The sequence below is a fragment of the Enoplosus armatus genome, chromosome 8, assembly GCF_043641665.1.
Source record: "Enoplosus armatus isolate fEnoArm2 chromosome 8, fEnoArm2.hap1, whole genome shotgun sequence".
NCBI classification, from domain to species: domain Eukaryota; kingdom Metazoa; phylum Chordata; class Actinopteri; order Centrarchiformes; family Enoplosidae; genus Enoplosus; species Enoplosus armatus.
In genome coordinates this window covers 5,528,130-5,548,372 of record NC_092187.1, presented here as the reverse complement: position 1 = coordinate 5,548,372, position 20,243 = coordinate 5,528,130, and the positions used below count along the sequence as shown (strand labels likewise).

Sequence of the window (20,243 nt, the reverse complement as noted above, 5' to 3'; positions counted from 1 at the left end):
GTGTGTGTGTGTGTGTTTGTTTAGGGATGGAATGGGTTGGGGGTGCAAGCGTTGACTTTGAGGTTACAACTTTTAGCTTAGAAGCTACACATTTATAACAGAAAGACTGCATTACAAAGTTGGGATTAACCCCCCAATTATAAGCAGTGTATATTCTATAGTTATAAACTGATACAGGACATCGTAAAGTGTTTATTAACATTATAACTAATAAACTATAACTCACCCTGTAAAGGAAGAATAATAATAATACACATAATAATAGACAGTGAAATTATATGTATTAGTACTTATTATGACAACTGAGCAAACTCCATCTGTTGATTTTTTTTTTTGTCTGAGGTCAAGAATGAACCTTGAAGCTCAACATTTATAAACACTGTTATAACACACTGTCCCATTTGTTCATGTGTTTTATCATGTGTCATTAACATGATTACATAGTTCATGCATTGTAGGAGAAGTTATAATTGTTGACGAATACATTAATGAACACTTAAAAATGTCCTTATATCTGCTTACAACTAGACCATTTATTAAGTGTTTATGTAACGCTTACTAAAGTAAGGTGGTACTGGAGTGGGAAAGACAAGGGCATTTACCATGCAGGAAGGGTCAAATGAAAAGATGTCATTTGTTGCATTCTGGGAAATGTAGGATCCAGTGACTTTGGGGCTTCAGTCAAGGCAAGGTATCTCAGCATCGATTTATTGTTTTTAAAAATCTGTCTGTTGTGAATCCCCCAACTTTATGGAAGTGCAACACTCAATAGCGGGACCACATCTTTATCTAGTTACTTAATCTGGTTCTGAATCTTGAAAATGTGTTTTTTGACTATATGTTTCAAAATATTCACCAAGGAAATACAATAACTGCACTTTTTTTCAAGAGTTCATTTGTTTCAAATATTTTTTAGAAGCAAATTTCATCCATCTTACAACATTTCACCATAAAGTAGGCCGGATAAACACGTACATTTTCACTGAAAATTCTCAGCTTCACAGTATTTAATTTATAGTATAAAGTACAGAGTGAACAGTGGTGTTCTGAGACATTTTCATTCAGCACCTAGTGCTCATCTCTTCCTCCAAACCTCCTGAGGTTCATTTCACGTGTCTGCATCTTCACATCGCACTGCAACAGGCCTCTCCCAGCAACAGATAAGACAGCAAAATCTTGGCCAACAGTCATAAAGCTGGGCAGTATTGTTGGTGCACCGGTGCCTGGATGTCGCCATGGCGGCAGTAAAGCAGCAGCCTTGTTGCTGACAGGTCTGTATTTTCCTCGGCGGTGCGGCAAACTTGGACCCGGCCGCCATAAAGCAGAGTTGGAACACAACCTTTGGTCGACACTGTCGGGCAGCAGAACACACCCTACTTGTACACACACGCACACATATGAACTCACACACACATATACATGACTGCGTGCATTGGAGCTGAAATCAGCATGTGCAAATATATCTTTGGGTTAGGGTTAGGGATTAAAATGATAGACACACATATAAAAATAGGATTACAAATTGGTGTGATGCTGATCTTTAGTAAATTTACAATAACCGGTAGCTGCCCATCAACCAGAGTCACTTCACCACGTTGCAAATGAGAGTGTGCGAAACCTAGTTAGCAAGCGAGCAAATAGTTAGCTAAAACTAATGTATTAAACAGTTGAAATAGTTAGTTAAAAGTGGATGAATGGCTTCAGCCACATCGGATCTTAACATCGACAATTTAGTTGTATGAAAAAATATTGAGCCACTTTTATCGAATTAACAGTATAACGTCCAGTTTATAATCCATTCAGAGGAACGTATTTGGGTGGTGCTGATGAAGAGTTACTTGAGCTCATCTGACAGGGATGCGGGGATCGTCAGACAAACAAGGTTGGGAACCACTGATTTATGACACGAATATCCATCTCTGACCGCAAGGAGTGAGATTATCATCTCAAGTACACAGAGGATATTTGGGAGAGTCACTCATAAACCAAACAAATTTTCATAAACCAAACGAATAAAATGTGAATCAGTTTATTAACATGAACAAATTCCAAAGAGCGTCGGACAAAAAGAGAGGAAACAGAGCGAGAGAGAGTTTCTCTAGTACATTATAACAATAAAACTGCCTCACATATTGACAAAATACAAACAATAAAATTAGATTATTATGTTTAGAATAATTTCACACTCTTTGTGTTTTTGAAATGAAAGATTGAGTCATTGCACTTTCTTTGATGTCAAATATTAAAATGATAAACTTCTGATATGTAGCCATGATGTCGGAATCAAAACAGCTGGTCCTGATTTTCAAATGAACCGTACGAGATTCCGTCTATATCTGCTGTATCTTGTAAAAACAAATCACTCATATAATCTAAGCATTACAGCTTGGAGGCCGCACAACACACCAGCCACTCTACAACAGTGAGCAGCGGCCTTTAACTGCCTGGTTTTAGTGTCCACTTTGACTTTTAACTGTCCTTATCTCAGCATAAATAATGTGCCTGTAAAAGTTAATCATCTACACGTTGGTAATGAGACATGCTCGACAGCCATAAAAAAGGTATTTTCTGCCCATTTTCCGGTTTTCTTTCTGCGATGACAATATGTTGAACCCATTCTCATTATGTTCTTAAAAAAACACAGCAGAAAGCAGCCGGGGCGACACAGACAAACACCAGCGACAGCAACAAAAACATAATCAAACTAAAATCAGCTTTAAAGGGGGGGTTACTGTATCCACGTATTTTTACATTCCACTTGATTGTCTTTGCATTGGTGTCTTTGGCGAGGTGTCAAAAATTTTTCTTCTTTTAGTTTCTTTTAGTAATAGGTAGTTCTTGTCGTCCCACTGAGGGTCATTGTTTAGTCCTGGTTCAGCTGTGTCCTTTGCTCTGGCTGAGCTGTTGAGTTGATGTGCTGTAATATACACACAGTCATCCTTTTGTAAAACCAGGTACCCTGTGTCCTTGTTAAGCTAAAGCATGGTCCAGGTGAGCTGAGTGTTGAGCCTGTCAGTGACAGAGCCGGTGTGTTACAGCATATAATACGGCGAGCGGAGCCTGAACACATCAGATACTGCAACCCAACCCAATGTAATGAACACTGTTTCTCCACAGCTCCAGATTCACGAGGAAAAGGCCTCCATGATGTAGCCAGAGTGGGTTGGTGTCAGTATGGCAGTGTTGTTGGTCGAGGCTGCTCACGCTTGAGACAGAGCGCACCAGGAGTTCTGTGAGGCCATGGAGGTCGGGGTAAAGGGGTAATCCTCATATTTAATGTCCACATGTCCCGATGCTAAGCTGTCTAACTGAGAAGCCGTCTGCAGGGGGGAAAGAGACATTTAAATTGAGCAAAAATGAATACAGGATCACTGACACCATGTTTAATAAGGGGTTACTAAAGAAAAGTTTTGAGTTAAACTTCGGTGAACTCTGACACGCGAATGTGCGCCGTCTTGACGTTGCTGACCTTTGAGGGAACAGAGAGCCGCAGAGTACAAGATGGAAGAAGCTATAGTCGATGGTACAAATATGTCTTTTGAAGAAACTTTAAGACTTATGGTCCCAATAGCAACTGAGCTAGCGTGTTTGCTCCCCCCCCCTTCAGTGACTCTTTATTGAATGAAAAGATGTTAAATCCTGAGAACAAAATGCACGGAGGGAGCAAACTGCTCAGTCCATAGACATGAAAGAAGCTTGGAGAGCTATTGTGACTACCTAGCACTATCCTGGCTGACTAGTGTGTTAGTAGTGAGCTGTCCATCTTCAGTAGTTCACCAACTATCCTTGCGAGTAATCACTATATCACTATTATATATTTATATTTTTATATAGATTTTAGAAAGCTGCTTTATGGAGGTACAATACTAAACCCCCAGAGTACACCATTTAAATAATCTGCTATTCAAAGACAAAGAAAAACACGACATATTGCATGAAGTCGTAATGGTCACATACTATACACAGTATATTTGTATGGACAGGAGGTTTACCTGAGTGACAGATGTGACGGTCTGTCCAGCGTAGGGTGAAGGGGCCATGTTGGGCTCGCTCTTGATGGTGGAGGCGTGTTCTGAGACTGAGAGGGATGTTGGGGAGCTGGTGTCGGAGGCGGTGGATCCTAAAGAATCAGCCGAACAGTCTAATGAGTTAGATTAGATTGAAGATATAAGTACAGTTATTATTAATATATTGAGATGCCTTTCAGAATGATTTGTGCTGTGCTGATTCTGATTTGAATCACTTTTGAACTATTCTAAGGTCATGTAATGAGTCAAAGTAAACCAAATAGTGGATACTGATTCAGTCATCCATCTCCTCCACATGATACACTTCCTTCATCCCTTTCTCTTCGTCTGTTTACCTGTGGATGTTTTATTCTTGGGCATCTTGGGTTTGCGCTTCCTGGTCTGAATGCTCTCTTTCTTCATGGCCAGAGGTCTGGGCACCTGTAGGGAGTAGCAGCAACACACATTAGCTGAGCGCACCTCCCAGTCCCTGACACACCAGAGGCCACAGTGTCATGACAACCCACACAAGCTCCCCTCCCACACTGCCGGTCTGATAACAGTGACTACAATGCCCTTGGAGAGGTTTTACACAGTGCAAATAATGAACAGCTCCCTACTGTAGCAGACGGAGCTGCTTCACACACAGGTTAGTGGGGAAGGGCATGAGAAGAGAATGAGCTTGGATAGGAGACATTACAGGCCAAACTGGTCCCTATGGTGTGACCTACCCCGTGCAGCTTCATGTAGAGGCCACAGGCGTTACACACGGGTTCCCCCTCAGCGTTGCGTCTCCACAGCGTGGTGGTGCTGGTGTGGCAGTTAGTGCAGCAAAGGCCGGCCCGGCGAGATGTGGTCTGCTGCAGGTACAGAGGAGAAAAAAAAAGAGACTTTTGTTGGCTGAAATCCAAATGAGAAAGTCTCAGTGCAGTCATAAATAAGCCCTAACTCACATCTTTGTATCCTTGAACTATACTTTGAGAAAGTGGAGTCGAACGGTTCCCTTAACTTTTAGTATGAATTGCAGGATGTCAGTGTCAGTTTGGTACAACAATGATGAATTATCCCTCCACATACCCATGCATAAAGTCTAATAACTCCTTAGTTGGACCACCTTTTAAGACAACATAAATAATAATTTCTTTTTCACACCGTGGCGTGACTACCAGCTTGGTTTTGCACAAGTGTGGAGAAAAGGCACCACAAAGCACCAGAGAGTCACGTCGCTCTGGAGAACCTTGTCTAAAAATGGCCCATCCAAGGGCAAGGTCGCTGCAGGACAAATAAAAACACAGAAAGCAGCCCAGCGGTGGAGGGAGATTGTTGGGCAACTCACAGCCACAGCTGCTCTGGAGAGGCAATTCCCTGGGAAATACACAGCCGTGGAGCCTTCACACCCACCCTCACCGCCCCACCACGGAGCTTGTTCCATTTTCTAAACGCTCTCTAACCACAAACAGGCTATAACCTGCTTTGACCTCAGCGGTAGCATATACTGCATCTACACAACAACTGAAACATGGAGAGGATGTCGCATGATTAATTCAGTTTCATATAATAATGTTCGTTTTCTAGTTGACTTACTTGTGACGGATTATTAATATTCTTCCACCAAGAATTTAGATCCACATATACCACAATGTAAACATATCCCACTACAAGTAAAAGTCCTGCATTCACAATGTTACTGAAGTAAAGAACTATAATCATTAAAATGTACTTGAGTATTAGAAATACATATACTTAATGGCACTTAATTGGCACCCTTCAGAGTGTTATCAAATGTATTATAAAATTATCATAACTGATTTATTGTCTAAGCAGCATTTTAATTGTATCTACTTAAAGTTGGGTAGTTTTATCTATGATGGTGCTCAAACAATTAATTGATTATTTAACTGACAGAAGATTGATCGACAGTAAAATATTTTTGACTTGTCACAGTAGGAAAAGCACAGGTGTAAACGATAAAATGAACGATGGCTGAATTCCATTTAGCTGCCTCAGTTTCAGGGTCCTGCTATTGTTCATGCTGCCTCATTGTCACACTGTCGTGGTTTACTGGGACACTTGAATAGACCTCAGCCGTTGTTAATGTTACTAGTAACTGCTGAGCTTTTCCTTTTGTGTCAAGTCAAAATGTCTGCTGTGAAAAAGACTTGTTTTGATAATCAATGAATTGTTGTATTTATCAAGTCAAAATTATCAAGTCAAAATATCCAACATTCTTTAGTTCCACTTGTTCAGTTTGAGGATTTTCTGCATCTCTCCGTTTTATATCATTGTAAACAGAACATCTTTGTGTTTTGGACTTTTGGTCAAACAAAAAAAAAAACCAAAAAACAATTTGTAGACGTTACTTTGGGCTCCATGAACTTATCTCATATATATTTCACCATTTTTTTTTGTCATTTTATAGAAACGTAATCAATTAGTCAGAAAAATAATCAAAAGATAGCTTCAAGCCAAATCTATACAATGCTTCATATGTACTGTTTGTAAAAATCTGCGATGTAGAAACTGTAGCTGTCAAGTGAAGTGGCATGAAGTCAGTTTTATTAGACCAATAATCATTTTCAGTAATTCTGTTTCCACTGGAAACATTTTACGATGATGCGCACTTTGATATTTATGTCACCCTAAAAATGTAATAAGTAAATCAATAAAATTCTTTGGTGTTGCCTTCACTCCAACTCTGCAGTGGTGGAAGTATTTTCATAATGGCATCAAGTAAAAGTAGCACCGAAAGTGTATTAAAGGAATCAAAAGTAAAAGTGCCCTTTATATAGAATGGCTCCTTTAGAGTGACATAGGAATATAATATTGCATTCATTTAGTTGATGCATTGGGATCAGCATCAGGTGTAAATGTAAAGAGGAAGAAGTACTTAAACTGACACATTCACCAAAATCCCAGATGTTACGCGTTTCTCCACAATCAGCCGTTTCTTACCAGTCGTTTCTGGGGTTTGATCAGCGGCCTGTTGATGCCGTTCATCTTGTGATAGAGGCCGCAGGCGTTGCACAGGTAGTGCCCGGTGCCGTCCCTGCGCCACAGCGGCGTGGACACGGAGCCGCAGTTGACGCACTCCCTGCCCTCAGTGCACATCTCGTCCATGAGGTCTGAACACCGGAGAAGACGCACACATCAGACTGAATCCACGGTGTATAGAGAACACTTTAATTACGCCATCACCGGCGGGACCGTTCAGATAAATCACTATCAGATGACCGTCAGACTCCAGCAGAGAGCCGGGTGTGATTAGAAATATTTATTCAGTCATTTATTTATTTAGGCCTATGTATTCTTTTTTTTAAATTTCTCAATTAACTTCTAATATTAACTAATATTCTGTGGGAGATTTTAAGCGCAGATATTTATTGTATGATATTATATCCTATTAATCCTGCCCACAATGTAATTGAGTTCATCCTATGATGAGTTATTTGTGTGTGTTTATGGTCCTCAGTTATGTTCAACGGCATTTTATGGTGTCACTACAACTCTCTATCCAGCCAGCGCAATCTGTGAATGATCGACCTTTTACTGATGTTCGAGTATCTATAATATTAATGTTTCTAAAAATATCCTGACCTGACCCCCCCCCCATGACAACAGAGAGAGAGAGAGAACAGCTGGATGTAAAATCATAACCTGGAATAAACAACATTCCTGTTTACCAGAGAACTTTTAAAACTACAGGGGCGTGGGTGGGGGTTCTGGTTACGGGCCAATGCGTGATGAATAGCCGGAGGAGGAATTTAAACCCCCTCCATCCCCCGTGCAGGAGAGAGATCAAACCCCCCGAATGAATCAATGGGGAGACAGACTGATGGAAGAATCTGTTTGAGGAGGGGCTGGGGAGGTGTGTTATCAGCCTGGAGGATCCAGGGGTCCCTCCTATCCATCACAGCTCTGACACACGACGGACTCCTGGCATTAATTGCCCAAATTCCTAATCCCTCAATTGAGAGAGAGAGAGAGAGAGAGAGAGAGAGAGAGAGAGAGGGAGAGAGGGCGAGAGAGAGAGAGAGAGAGAGAGAGGGAGAGGGCGAGGGAGAGAGAGAGAGAGAGAGAGAGAGAGGGCGAGGGAGAGAGAGAGAGAGGGCGAGAGAGAGAGAGAGGGCGAGGGAGAGAGAGAGAGAGAGAGGGCGAGGGAGAGAGAGAGAGAGAGAGAGGGAGAGAGGGCGAGGGAGAGAGAGAGAGAGAGGGAGAGAGGGTGAGGGAGAGAGAGAGAGGGCGAGGGAGAGAGAGAGAGAGAGGGGGAGAGAGAGAGAGAGAGGGGGAGAGAGAGAGAGAGAGAGGGAGAGAGAGAGAGAGAGGGCGAGGGAGAGAGAGAGAGAGAGAGGGCGAGGGAGAGAGAGAGAGAGAGAGAGGGAGAGAGGGCGAGGGAGAGAGAGAGAGAGAGAGAGAGAGAGAGAGAGAGAGGGGGAGAGAGAGAGAGAGAGAGAGAGAGAGAGAGAGAGAGAGAGAGCCCGCCGGTCGGGCTGCCTTGCTTTCTTTGAACTTGTGACTGTGGTTCTTCTTCTTCTCCTTCACTAAATGAAACGCTGAGGTTTGGGACAACCGAAACGAAAAAATGAACTGAATGATAAGTGAACATACTCACTGTTATTACCGCACAGTTCTATTCAGTGGGCGACAGGAAGAAACGTCACAACGATATTATAATGGACATAAAAGGCTGATTGAATACAGAAGACCATATAAACATAAAACACAACAGCGGCCTATTCTCGTAATGAAGCACCGGAAGTGCTGACGTTAGGAAATGAATGTCCTCCTTAATTAAAGCAACGAGAGACAAAACGACACATTTGGACTGAAATCATTTGTCTTGACTTTGCAGAAGTCACCAAACGTTCACGGCCCGTGCTGCAGCTCGCGAGCTCCGGGCCCGTCTGATCCAGGTGAGAACTGATTGTTGTGTCGATGGCTCCTGTGTATTGAGCCCTGTCATCAAAACGCTGCACTGTTGCTGGGGGGGGGGATTAAATTAACCTATTTAATTGATTGCTCTTAGCGACCCTCCCTTCTGAAGAATGTGTATTGTCTAAATGTAATGTAGGACTGTTCAGGAGACTTTGATTGAATCTCGTCCTCACGACCCGATGACACAACTGTTGCTGCTCCAGGCCTCCGATAGTAAATAACCAGGCCTTCACAATCACTGATGAACCAACCACTGAAATGTTGGAGAGTGTCGAAATAACCAAAAAAAAAAAAAAAAACAAACAAACAAAAAAACAAAACAATAACAGGATATTCTTCAATAATTGTTTTCAGTCACGCTGTAAAAATAACAGTCATGTTAAGACAAATAAAGTCCAGAAATGTGAATGTGATTCCACTATCAGTGCACATCAGCGGACGTTTTGAGGCTGAGAAATGAAACAGGAATAATTGATGGCTCTCCGGAGGCCTACAGGGGCACGCGAGCGTTGAACTTGAGTCCTAATGTGATTTTGCACCTTTTAAATATTTGGAAATCGTTCAAATGAGAGCACACGTCCAACAAAAATCCCCACAACTTGATTTTAAGACACATTTTAAATATGAAAGCAGCGAGTATTCACGACCAGACCGGCTGGTGGTGTATTCAGCCCTCCGACCAGAATGTTAAATATATATAAAAACAATACTTTCCTCTAAAAATCACGATATTAAATCTCAAGGTTTGCTTGAAGAATGTATGGTCTTTGTATGAACTTTATGGTCCCTTGGCAGAGGTTAGGTTTTAGGGCCTATGCTTACCCAGACTGGACCTTCTCCCAGACAGTCCTCCATGCCGTCCCTGCAGACTGATCACTCCGCTCTCGAAGGGTCCTGGCGTCCAGGAGGACGTCGCCATCTCCGGGCTCATGTACGCGTAGGGGCTGGAATACGAGCCTCCGACCGAGCGCACCAGAGCGCCTCCGTACTGATCCGCCCGGGCGCCGTTTCCGAGAACTAGCGGGCTCTGGTAGGTCGCGTCCCGGCCGGTGTTGCTGCTGATGGGCGGGCTATGCGAGTAGGAGAAGCCGTGCGGAGGGTGAGGGCTGCTGGGCGTGAAGGAGGAGCCGTCCGTGCCGGTCTGCGGCCAGCCATGGTGCCCGCCGAGGCCGTGAGACTGGTGGGCCGAGTCGCAGGTCTGCAGGTAAGGCAGGGTGGGCAGCATGGCTGGGACTCTGGTGGTGGGGACGTAGACCGGAGAGCTGGCCGAGGGGTGGATGTAATTCCCGGCGTCATGAGAGTAAGGGGACTGGTTGGACGACAAGGCCAGGCTCTGATACATTTTTACAACTTGTACGTCCTGTTTGGAGTTTGGGAAATATAGGGATGCTTTCTTAGGCTGGTCTCAGTCCTGTGGAGGGGGGTACTGTCCACGAGCAAAGGCTCTTCCACCCTCTCCCGAAGAATCTTCTCTCTTTTTTTTTGTTTACTTTAATGAAACTTGTGGAGAACTCCGTCCTGTGGAAGGAATAATTGGATATTTAAAAGACATTTCATCAACGCGAGAGAAGCAGAAGGAAAGACTTTAGCCCTGCCACACAAGCAAGTCTTTATTGTGTGTTAAAAATAAAACAGAAGTTCGGTCATTATTTCACCGGCCTCAATCTGATTGACACGAGATGGATTAAAAAGACATTAAGGATGGCTGATATCTGCCCACGAAGATAGAGGCGACTATCAGCGACCCCAGATATCCTGCGGCTCCGCTCTGCCTCATTAAATCATAACCATAACGGAAACCTGATCAAACAGCCCCACAGATAGCGAGCTCCGGTCCGTATCTACCCGGCATATATTTTCTATCAATAGTAACTCAAATCACACACACAAACCGTGATAATGAGCACTTGCTGCGTACAGGAGGACCGCCGTTTCTTTCCAAGGGCTCTCAGTGTATTATCTCACCAGATAAGGACGGTCGGGTGATAAAGCAGTCCGGTCCTTCAGCTCTGTCACTCCGCACAGACAGAGAGGGACGAGGCAGCACCGCGGAGCGTCTCCAGCTCAACTCCTGCCGGAATGCACTGACCGGAGATAAATGTAAGCAGAAAGTCGTCTTTTTATTTTGGGTCCAGGACGTCGGGACGACTGCAGAGTCCCTCTTCCTGCCGGTATATCTGGAGACACTAACTGGCGCTGATAATTGCTGATATGGGTGTGCTCCTATTCGCTCCTCAACTGGAAAATTTGTACGGGAGAAAAACACGTGACGCAGCCCGCTGCTCCGAGGTAGGCCTAGGTGGAGGGGGGGGGCTGAAGGGAGGGAGGACCCCTGGGCGTCGGCGAGAGGAGGAGAGGGCCCAAAAGCTGAGGGTTGAGGGGCGCAAAAAGTACCAGCTTTACTTGCACCTGCATTCACCTTTTGCTGGGTTTAAAGTCTGAGTTTCAAAAACTCCAGGAGGCTCGTTTCTATACTTCAACTTATTAAACCTTTTATGCATGAAATTACTCTCACAGGGGACAGACGTCATTGTGTGCAACATGTTTTTTAAAAAACAAGATTGGATCTTGTTATAGCCTCACCCGCTCAAACTAAACCAATTGTATGGCTATTATAGGACTATAAAAGAATGCACCTAACGCCTTCATTTGGTATTGATTCAATCGGTGGAATATTAAAACACACATTGAATCAGAATCAGAAATACTTTATTGATCGAGATTGAAAAATAAGATATAAAAAAAATACACATTTACAATATTTAAGTGAAAAATAAAAGTAAAAAACATATACAGTAACAATGTGTATACATATATATATATATATACATATATATATACATATGTATTGCACAGTAACATGTAGTGTTTTTTTATGGTGAGATAAATGTGACTGAGTTCTCAGTAAAAGCTGCAGTCTGATGAGAAACGCGGTGATAGAACAGTAACGTCATGCTGTCACGGGGCCGCTCCGAGGAGCCGGAGGAAATCACTGAGGGCCGTCGGGACATGAGGGGAGAATAGCTTGGGTTAACGGACACTGACGCTGAAAGAAACTAAAATAAACATAAAATAGAACTCGCACGTGTTATTATGCCACAGCCAAAGTCACAATCGTTCAGTCATCTTGTGTTGATAACCAGGGCCGTAACTACTATATATATTAATATTAATAACGTAAATACGGTGGGTGTTTGATCGTTCATTCCAGCATTTTGTGCATTTAAATTTAACTTCTTGTTGGCCATCAAAAAGCACTTTAATAGAGGAGAATGGCTCTGAAACAGAATTTACACCGTCATGTGGCTAAATGATATTTACGGAAAATAGAGCTGAAATGAACCGAATAACGAAATAAATCAAATATGAAAACTCCAAATAATTAAGACATTTTAAAAAGCCATTTATATATATATATGTTTTTTTTTTGAAACGTGAAAAACAATGTATTTCTTATGATTTATTCTTAACATTTGTCAGAAAATAATATGAAGACGTCCGGCGATCCAATAAGAAATTCAAGGTTTCTGTTGAACGCACCGCAGCCTGAGCCTGACGAAGCTCGTTTTCGATTATAAAACATTTTTAAATTATAAAAAATTATAAAAAGAAAAATACGTGAAAGTGACATCATGAAATAAACAATAAGTGATCTAATCTCTTAAACTGTATTCAGGACAGGCCACAGTTTAAGACACGTGGCTGTAACATAGTTCCCCGGGCTGTCTCACTTCCCTTTGATTGATCTTGTCCGCAGAAACGCGTGGATGTGGCTCTCGAGCCTTTTGACCGACTAATAACATGAATGTCTCGTGTCTCGACTCCATTAATTAATCCTTCCGTTAGTTTTCCACATCCGTCCATCTCTCCGCCACCGGTCTGTCTGCCTCCCTTCGTCTTCTGACGGCCGGACACTTGATGCCGGTTTAACACATATCCAGTGCATCCTGCAGATGTCTGCTTATTATATTATTCAGACAATCAGTATGCGCCCCTGTGCGACAACTTTGATCCTTTACGCCGGAAGAGAAACACGTGGAATCATTTTTAAAACCTTTATTTCAAAAATCATTAAAGACCTACTTCCGTTTTATTTTTCCAACTATTGCATTTTATTTCACTTTATTTCTACGAGAGAGGATGTCAACTTTCAGAGCCAACATGGCTTTAAATCGATACTCTAATTTCAACAGATGGCACAATTGCTCTTTTTCTTTCTTATGGAGGGAAAAAAAAAAGAAAAGAAAGAAAATTGTAGGCTTGTCGAGGTATTCATGGGCCGACACAGTTTCACATGCTGCTCACATACCAAGAATATCTATCACTGCACAGGTAACTTCTGTGTCATTGAGATAAAATTAGCCTCCTTATCTTGGGCCTCTATGTAATTCATCACCCTCTCATTTATAACCTCTGACACAAAAAACAGGATATTATCTTCAGATAGAACATGAAGTGATTAAAGTGCAATAATGCCAATTTATTCATATCACAGGAATTGAAACAATATCATTTAGATAGATTATAAGCTTCCAAATCATGATAGATAGATAGATAGATAGATTATCACACTGTTTACAGCCAGATACTTTGGTAAAACATTAAGTTACTGAAATCTTCTGATGAAATCATTAAAGTCGTATAAATCCTGGGCAGGATGAGGTTGAGTCACATCACAGTGCAGCAGCCGCAGCAGGCAGCAGGGTAGCCCTCAGCACTGACTTTCAAGTTCCTCCCGTACACAAAGAACACATGCGCCTCTCCCTTCCACTCGTAGGTTACCTTGGTAATAGGAATCAGCTTGATGGTTTGACGCTAAATAGAGAGAGAAAGAGAGTAAAGAGGAACGTTGGTCACCAAGATGAACACATTCCACACAGGGATACTCGGACTCTGCTAAAACCTCTGAACACCTGCTGTAAAATGTGTGAGGTTTGCAGATACTTGGCTTGGTGCTCTCTCAGGAGCCTTTTTGAGGTTTGTACCACTGAAGGGTTCGGGAAGGTTGTGACTGGATGCACCTGCAAGAGAGTCAGCATCTCATTATCTGACTACTTTTTTGTTGTTACATTATTCTTTTTCTTTTTCTACTGTTCGCTTTTACCCTGTTGTTAGACTCTACAAACAACGTCCTTCCAGGCATATTGTCCAGTTTGGACATCTTCAAACCACTGGATTGTTCAACAACGTGTTCCTCTACGTTGTTATGCCTGCAGAGGTGTATGAATGTATTTAGTATAACAAGGCAAGTTAGGAATAGTTGGACATTATTAGCTTATTCGCTTTCTTACCAAAAGACAAAAGACAAGCTCGATGCCACTCTCGTGTCTGTCCGTTCAGTATGAAGCCAGGGGAAGACTGGAGACGGTTAGCTTAGCTTAGCATAAAGACTGGAAGCAGGGGGAAACAGCTAGCCTGGCTCCGTCCAAGGGCGACAAAATCTGCCTACCATCACCTCTAAAGCTGGACCCAACTTTGAAATTAATTTTCAAGTAAATGTGTAGTTATCTCAATAACCGAGTACATTCCTTAACTCTGCTCTAATATTGTTTGGCTGACATAACATCATATGTTGCTGTTGCTGTTAAGATCTAATGTAATGTATGTAATGCATTGCATAGCAAGGGCATCATGAAAGTCTACTGTAGGTGTGAGTGTGATGTTAGAAAAGAAAGTGAGAAGGGAAGGCCTACCTGTAGAAATCAGATGCCCGTCCAAGGAGTTTTGTCTAGTTGTGGGACGACTTTGGACAGAGCCAGGCTAGCTGTTTCCCCCTGCTTCCAGTCTCATGCTAAACTGAGGTAACTGCCTCCTGGTTCCGGCTTCATAATGTACCGGACAGACATGAGAATCTTTTTATCTAACTCTCGGCAAGAAAGCAAAAGTGAATTTCCCAAAATGTCAAACCATTATTTTTATAATGTACATAGACAAATGTATTTACTGTATTTAAAGTCATATATACAGTGCATCATATGATACAAACACATATAAACTCATGTTTAAGTTGTGAACCTGTGTGTGTGTCCCTGCACCACTGTTACATTCATTTGACTGGACAAATAGGCGATTCACAGTCAAAAAATGAATTGTTTTAGCTGTCAGCACTGACTAAAAAAGGGAAACATAGGGAAACTTTTAAAATACAAAGCCAACAACATCTCACTGACCAGTTCACTACGAGGTTGATAGAGACTATGACCTTTCGCTGGCCTAAGCAGACGTCACACTGGATCCAACCCGAGCTGAGGCAATACCAACAACTGTTAGGGAAAAAATGATGTAAAGGTCATTGTATTGAAAGATTTTTAGCATTGTGTAATCTATTCAAAAATTTGATCAAAACCAAAAACTTGCGCTGTCCTCCCGCGTCCGCTACAGGCGAGGCAGAACTGCCTGTTTTCATAGTAATTGACATAACCAAGCCCAGCACACGCATGGCATCCTCTCTGAAAGACATATAGCAACAAGGAGAAGATGAGCCTGACAACCTGTGTGTGAACTTCCTCTGTCAAAGTCTGTGATGTTTACTCACCGTACCAACTCCATTACAGCAAAAGCACTGGATTCTTCCTGTGGCGAAACAGCGAGCGCAGTGCTGTTGATCAAATGAAACTCTGTCAAAGTCAGTGAAATGTCCACACAGACAGAATAACGGAATCCACTGAGTGAAGATCAAGCAGCCTATAGTTAATTTATTTAGAACTCTAAAATGTAGTAGAAATGAATGGAAATGGCTCCAAATGATCAGTTTGTATTTAGCTAAAATGTCAAAAAACTTTTTTTTTTTAACATAATACACTTATTTCCTGAGGGAAACGATAATTTACACTTATTTAGTTTAGCATAAAACCTGGAAACGGGAAACCTCTAGCCCGGCTCTGTCAACAAAGGCAACAATCTACGACGCGCGAAGTAGCTGCTAACAAAGTTAGCTTGTAAATGTACTTACCAGCTGACTCCTCGAGTGTCTTGTACTACAGCCAAACGCCTCTATCCTGATTGAAAGGTCGCCATGGTAGCGACTTTATCCCCAGCTTTATCGTCTATTTTACTCTAAATGGACCATAATTTACAAAATGAACATCATGCTGCATTGAAGAAGACTTCAAACCAGCGATTGAGACCATAAACTCATTATGAAAATGTTTACTGAGATAATAAATCAAATTAGGAGTAGGGTCATTTTCTCATAGACTTGTATACAATTGCACTTCTTTTTGCAACCAGTGGAGTCGCCCCCTGCTGGCCATTAGACAGAATGCAGGTTTAAGGCACTTCCACATTGGCCTCACTTTTCAGATGCGGAGGTTGGTGCTTGGTTGTTTCCCGTGTGTTTAATGTGTATAAAAACCTAGTGTAGGGGTGTAAAAACAACAAGCTGTGGCTTTATGGGGGTTATATGCTGCACTTCGACCAAGCCAGGCTAGCTGTTTCCCCCTTTTTCAACTCTCTAGCTAAGCTAACTGGCTGCTGGCTAGAGCCAAGACATGAGTGGCATTTGTATTCTCATCTAACTCTCGGCAAGAAAGCGAATAGGCGTATTTCCCAAGATGCTGAAGTATCGCTTTAAAGTATAATACATTTTAGTTCACCTCCCTATTTACACTACAAGCCATTGTTGTATTTGTTCTTCGGCCTGCTACTTAACTCAATAAATATCATTGCCCACTTATGTATTATACAGTATATGTTATGTTAAGTTTTCCCCATTTAAAATTCCGAAAGACCACTGAAGCAAGGTAAGTAGATCTAATACCTTCAGGGATGATGTGTGTGGAACCTCAATGATTTGATTTCCATCCTGAAAAAAGGGGGGGCATTAACTGGAATGTCCCACGTCCTGGGTGGGGTTTGTCCACTGGTGTCAGGTATTTGCTCACCTGACATAAACACACCATATTGTTATACTTCATATGTGAAAATACAGTAGATGCATTGCCTCAGGTGCATGTTTGCAGACAGAGCTTTACCATAGTACGGCCGTTGACTCGGCTGTGTAGTCCGCGTCTCAGTAAACGTCTCCAGGCGATACTATGGAGGGCAGGACATGAAGGGAGCAAAGAGTGAGAACACAAAACCTAAGAGGCAAGAAGGGCCAATGCATTTGATTAACTTATCTGTAAAGTGTTCTTTCAAAAAAATGTACAACACTTCATAAAATAAAAAAGAGCCTTTAAATGACATAATCATAAATAAAACATACAGTTCCAGATCTGTAGCTTCTGTTTTAAATAAACTAAATGATTTATGGAAGAGAAGCCTTCATCTTCATTAATGTCATGTTGTGTCAGTCGCTGTCTTACCCTGTATGTATCAAAGGCCTCCATGCTGGTGATCACTCCCTCCTCTGCTGGCTTTGTGCTGTAGCAGAGTTTGTTTGACGCATACTCGATGAAGGCTTGTTGAGCATCCTCTTTGCTGAGAGGTGGGATGCTGTGAAACAATGGTTAGAAATTTCTTAAGAAATTGCACACTTATAAATGTCTTGTTTGATTGTAAAGCAGGTCTAGGTGCTGTATAAATACTGTGAAAGTATCAAAGCGCTCAGTCCACAGAGAAATGCACACAGCCCGTATTCAGAAACGGTGCCTTTAAACGAGCCGTCAGCACGTCCGTAAGGTTGTGATGTCACAGCTATACAGTCACCGCACTCGGCCACGCCCACCAGCAGGTCATCTGCTCCAGGCACAGCTCGCCAACCAAGTACAGGGACACACTCATCCACCCGCTCAGTCTGTCTGAGTTATTGGAGCGCTCTGCTCAGGACGACTCTTCAAGTGTTTGGAGTTCATTCAGTTTGTCTAAAACGTCTTGTTTCTGACAGAAGGTGAACTGAGAGGCTGCATAAAGGGCCAGTATAAGATGAAAAGGGACTTTGTTTTTTTAAACTGTGTATCATGCAATGCTACTCTATTTGAATCCCAGAATACACATATAGAGCTGAAATGAGCATAATATGGGACCTTTAAAGTACCCAACCACAAATGATGGACTCTAAAAGCATACATATAATTAGTGAGCTGTATGATGGTGACATCCTAAATACATTCCAGCAGTTAAGGGATTCCTACCAGTTACCAGCAACACACTTTCACAGATATTTACAATTGTGGCATTTCATCCAGTCACAGCTAGGTGGATCTGTAGAGAGGCCAAAATGATCTCCACTGGAGTTTCTGCACACAAAAAGGATATTACACCGGACGGCGCTTTCCAAAGTTTGAGTCATCTGGGCATTTGGGAGGCAGGGAGGGTCTCAGAAAAGACAGTGCTGAGTTGCATTATGGGAATTGTAGGATCCAGCATTTTTGGAGCAACAGGAGGCTAAAAGGTTTCTTTTTTTTATCTGTCTCTTGCAAGACCTCCCAACTAACTGAGAGTGCAATATGAAATATTATAATTGTTTTAAGAAAACATTAAATATGGGGTTTTATTTGTTGCCACTATTATAGTACTCCTTGAAGACTTCTGTAGTCTTAATAGTCTTAAATTCAATTCTGTATGAACATCTTGTTTTTTGTTTGTTTGTTTTTTTATTTTTAGAAAAGAAAAATCACAGATGAGTAGACTGTTCCAAATTTCCACTAACAATTTTATTTACTCATTTTTGTTTTGTTCTATTGACCCCCATTTTGTTTCTCTTTTTGTAATATGTTTATTCTAATGAATTCAGCCAGTTTTCTTAAGTATGACACCCGTCGGTGCTCAGGCCCTAATGATAATATGAAAATACTGAATGATGTCTTAAATTATTTCACAATTTATTGGTTTACTTATATATTTTACACAATTTAGTAAAGTATTTATTTCATAATGTCTGATTTATTCATTTAATATTGAAAACGTTGGGGCTCTATACAAACCTACTTAAAAAGTAAAAGTACCTAAAATTTATGGTGAAAAGATCAGAACAAAGACACTTCTCAAAGTGTTCTCATCAGTCACATTCATAGCTTTTTAAATTAAATTATATTTTAAGAAATCAATAAATGAACAAGAAACAAAAGTATATTTATGGCTGATAAAATATGTAAACTGCTGCACGGAGTTAGTGTGAGATGATCACCATTGTAATCTCCACAAATCTAAATATGACATGTTGATTTTGGCTAAAAACATCAAATAATCTAAACAGGACAACAGCACTTGTCCCAAAGAGTCACTGAAACCAAATGAACAAGGGATGACAAGGGATGGGTACCGAAGCCAGGCAGAATTAGGAAAGACCGCTGTATCGATAAGCTTCGACGTTATCGGTTCTGCTGTAGGTAGGCTACTGGAGACAATATAGAAGTATATTTCCTATTTATTTAGGCTACATAACGTTATCCTGCACGTTTTATCTCAACAACTCCCGTTTCTAATTTGCAATAAGATTAAGATTTGTCTGTCTCTCCTGTCTGTCTTATGTGCGAGGGGCGAGACACAGAGAGAGACAGACAGACAGGCAGAGAGAGACCCTCTGAGCAACAATGTCGGAGAGCTAAACGCTCACACGAGTCGATGCTTACAATGCTCCATGCCACAAGTGCAACAAGTCACGAGCATATGTTATGTAGCCTGTGCTAGCAGCCCACAGCCCACAGGAGAAATTATACAAACGTGGGTTAATGATTAAAAGTAACTATTCTACTCAAAGAGTAGAAGGTGTACCACATATCAAGGCTGAGCTCTCTCTCTCCCTATATATATATATAGATAGATATAGATATATATCTACAAATCTATATGAGTTTGTTCATAACAAAAAGAACCGATAAGAGTGCAAAGAGTACAATAACCAGTATCGATAAGAGTTGTAGTACCGCTAAAATCTTAACAATACCCATCCCAACTGACTATTTACGATACTCTTGCAACAGTGCTAATAGATTGACTACAAACACACCTAAAGGTAACACACTCACCGATGTGATGATGGAGGGTCCATTTTCGCCCAGAAAAATTCAGTCAAAGCACACTTGAGGATTTTCAAACTGTGTGCCTGGTACAATCACGTCAGTGTCTTCATAGGAATATGAATCGAAAGTTTAATGTTAAACGTTGAAATAACAGGAAACCACACTCCCACTTCTTCTTCTTCTTCTTCTTCTTCTTCCTCTCATTGTGCAGTCTGCTGTTGCTGGTTGTGTGACAAAGTCGGTGAGAATTCTGACCACTCACCACTTGTCCCTTCTGGGTTAGTCTTACTCATTTTCTACATGTGTTCAGTTTGCTATAATGGATATAGTGAGCTCATTTTCTTAGTTTTCTTTGTATTTTTTCCCCCTATTTTTTGTGTAAATGGAAAGCACTGTAAAT

General features: G+C 41.6%; 1 protein-coding gene and 1 pseudogene across 1 annotated transcript; both read right to left on the bottom strand.

Annotated features, from left to right (window-relative positions):
- Window positions 1–3,200: 3,200 nt before the first annotated feature.
- On the bottom strand, window positions 3,201–10,281 carry gata5 (GATA binding protein 5). Its single transcript, XM_070910734.1, has 6 exons — window positions 9,762–10,281; window positions 6,960–7,129; window positions 4,739–4,867; window positions 4,364–4,448; window positions 3,993–4,120; window positions 3,201–3,320 (listed from the first exon to the last, which is right to left on the bottom strand). Exons 1-6 carry the CDS (start codon window positions 10,279–10,281, stop codon window positions 3,201–3,203), a joined length of 1,152 nt encoding a protein of 383 aa, XP_070766835.1.
- A 3,140-nt stretch (window positions 10,282–13,421) lies between these two features.
- On the bottom strand, window positions 13,422–19,958 carry LOC139288462 (protein SSUH2 homolog; annotated as a pseudogene).
- Window positions 19,959–20,243: the final 285 nt, after the last annotated feature.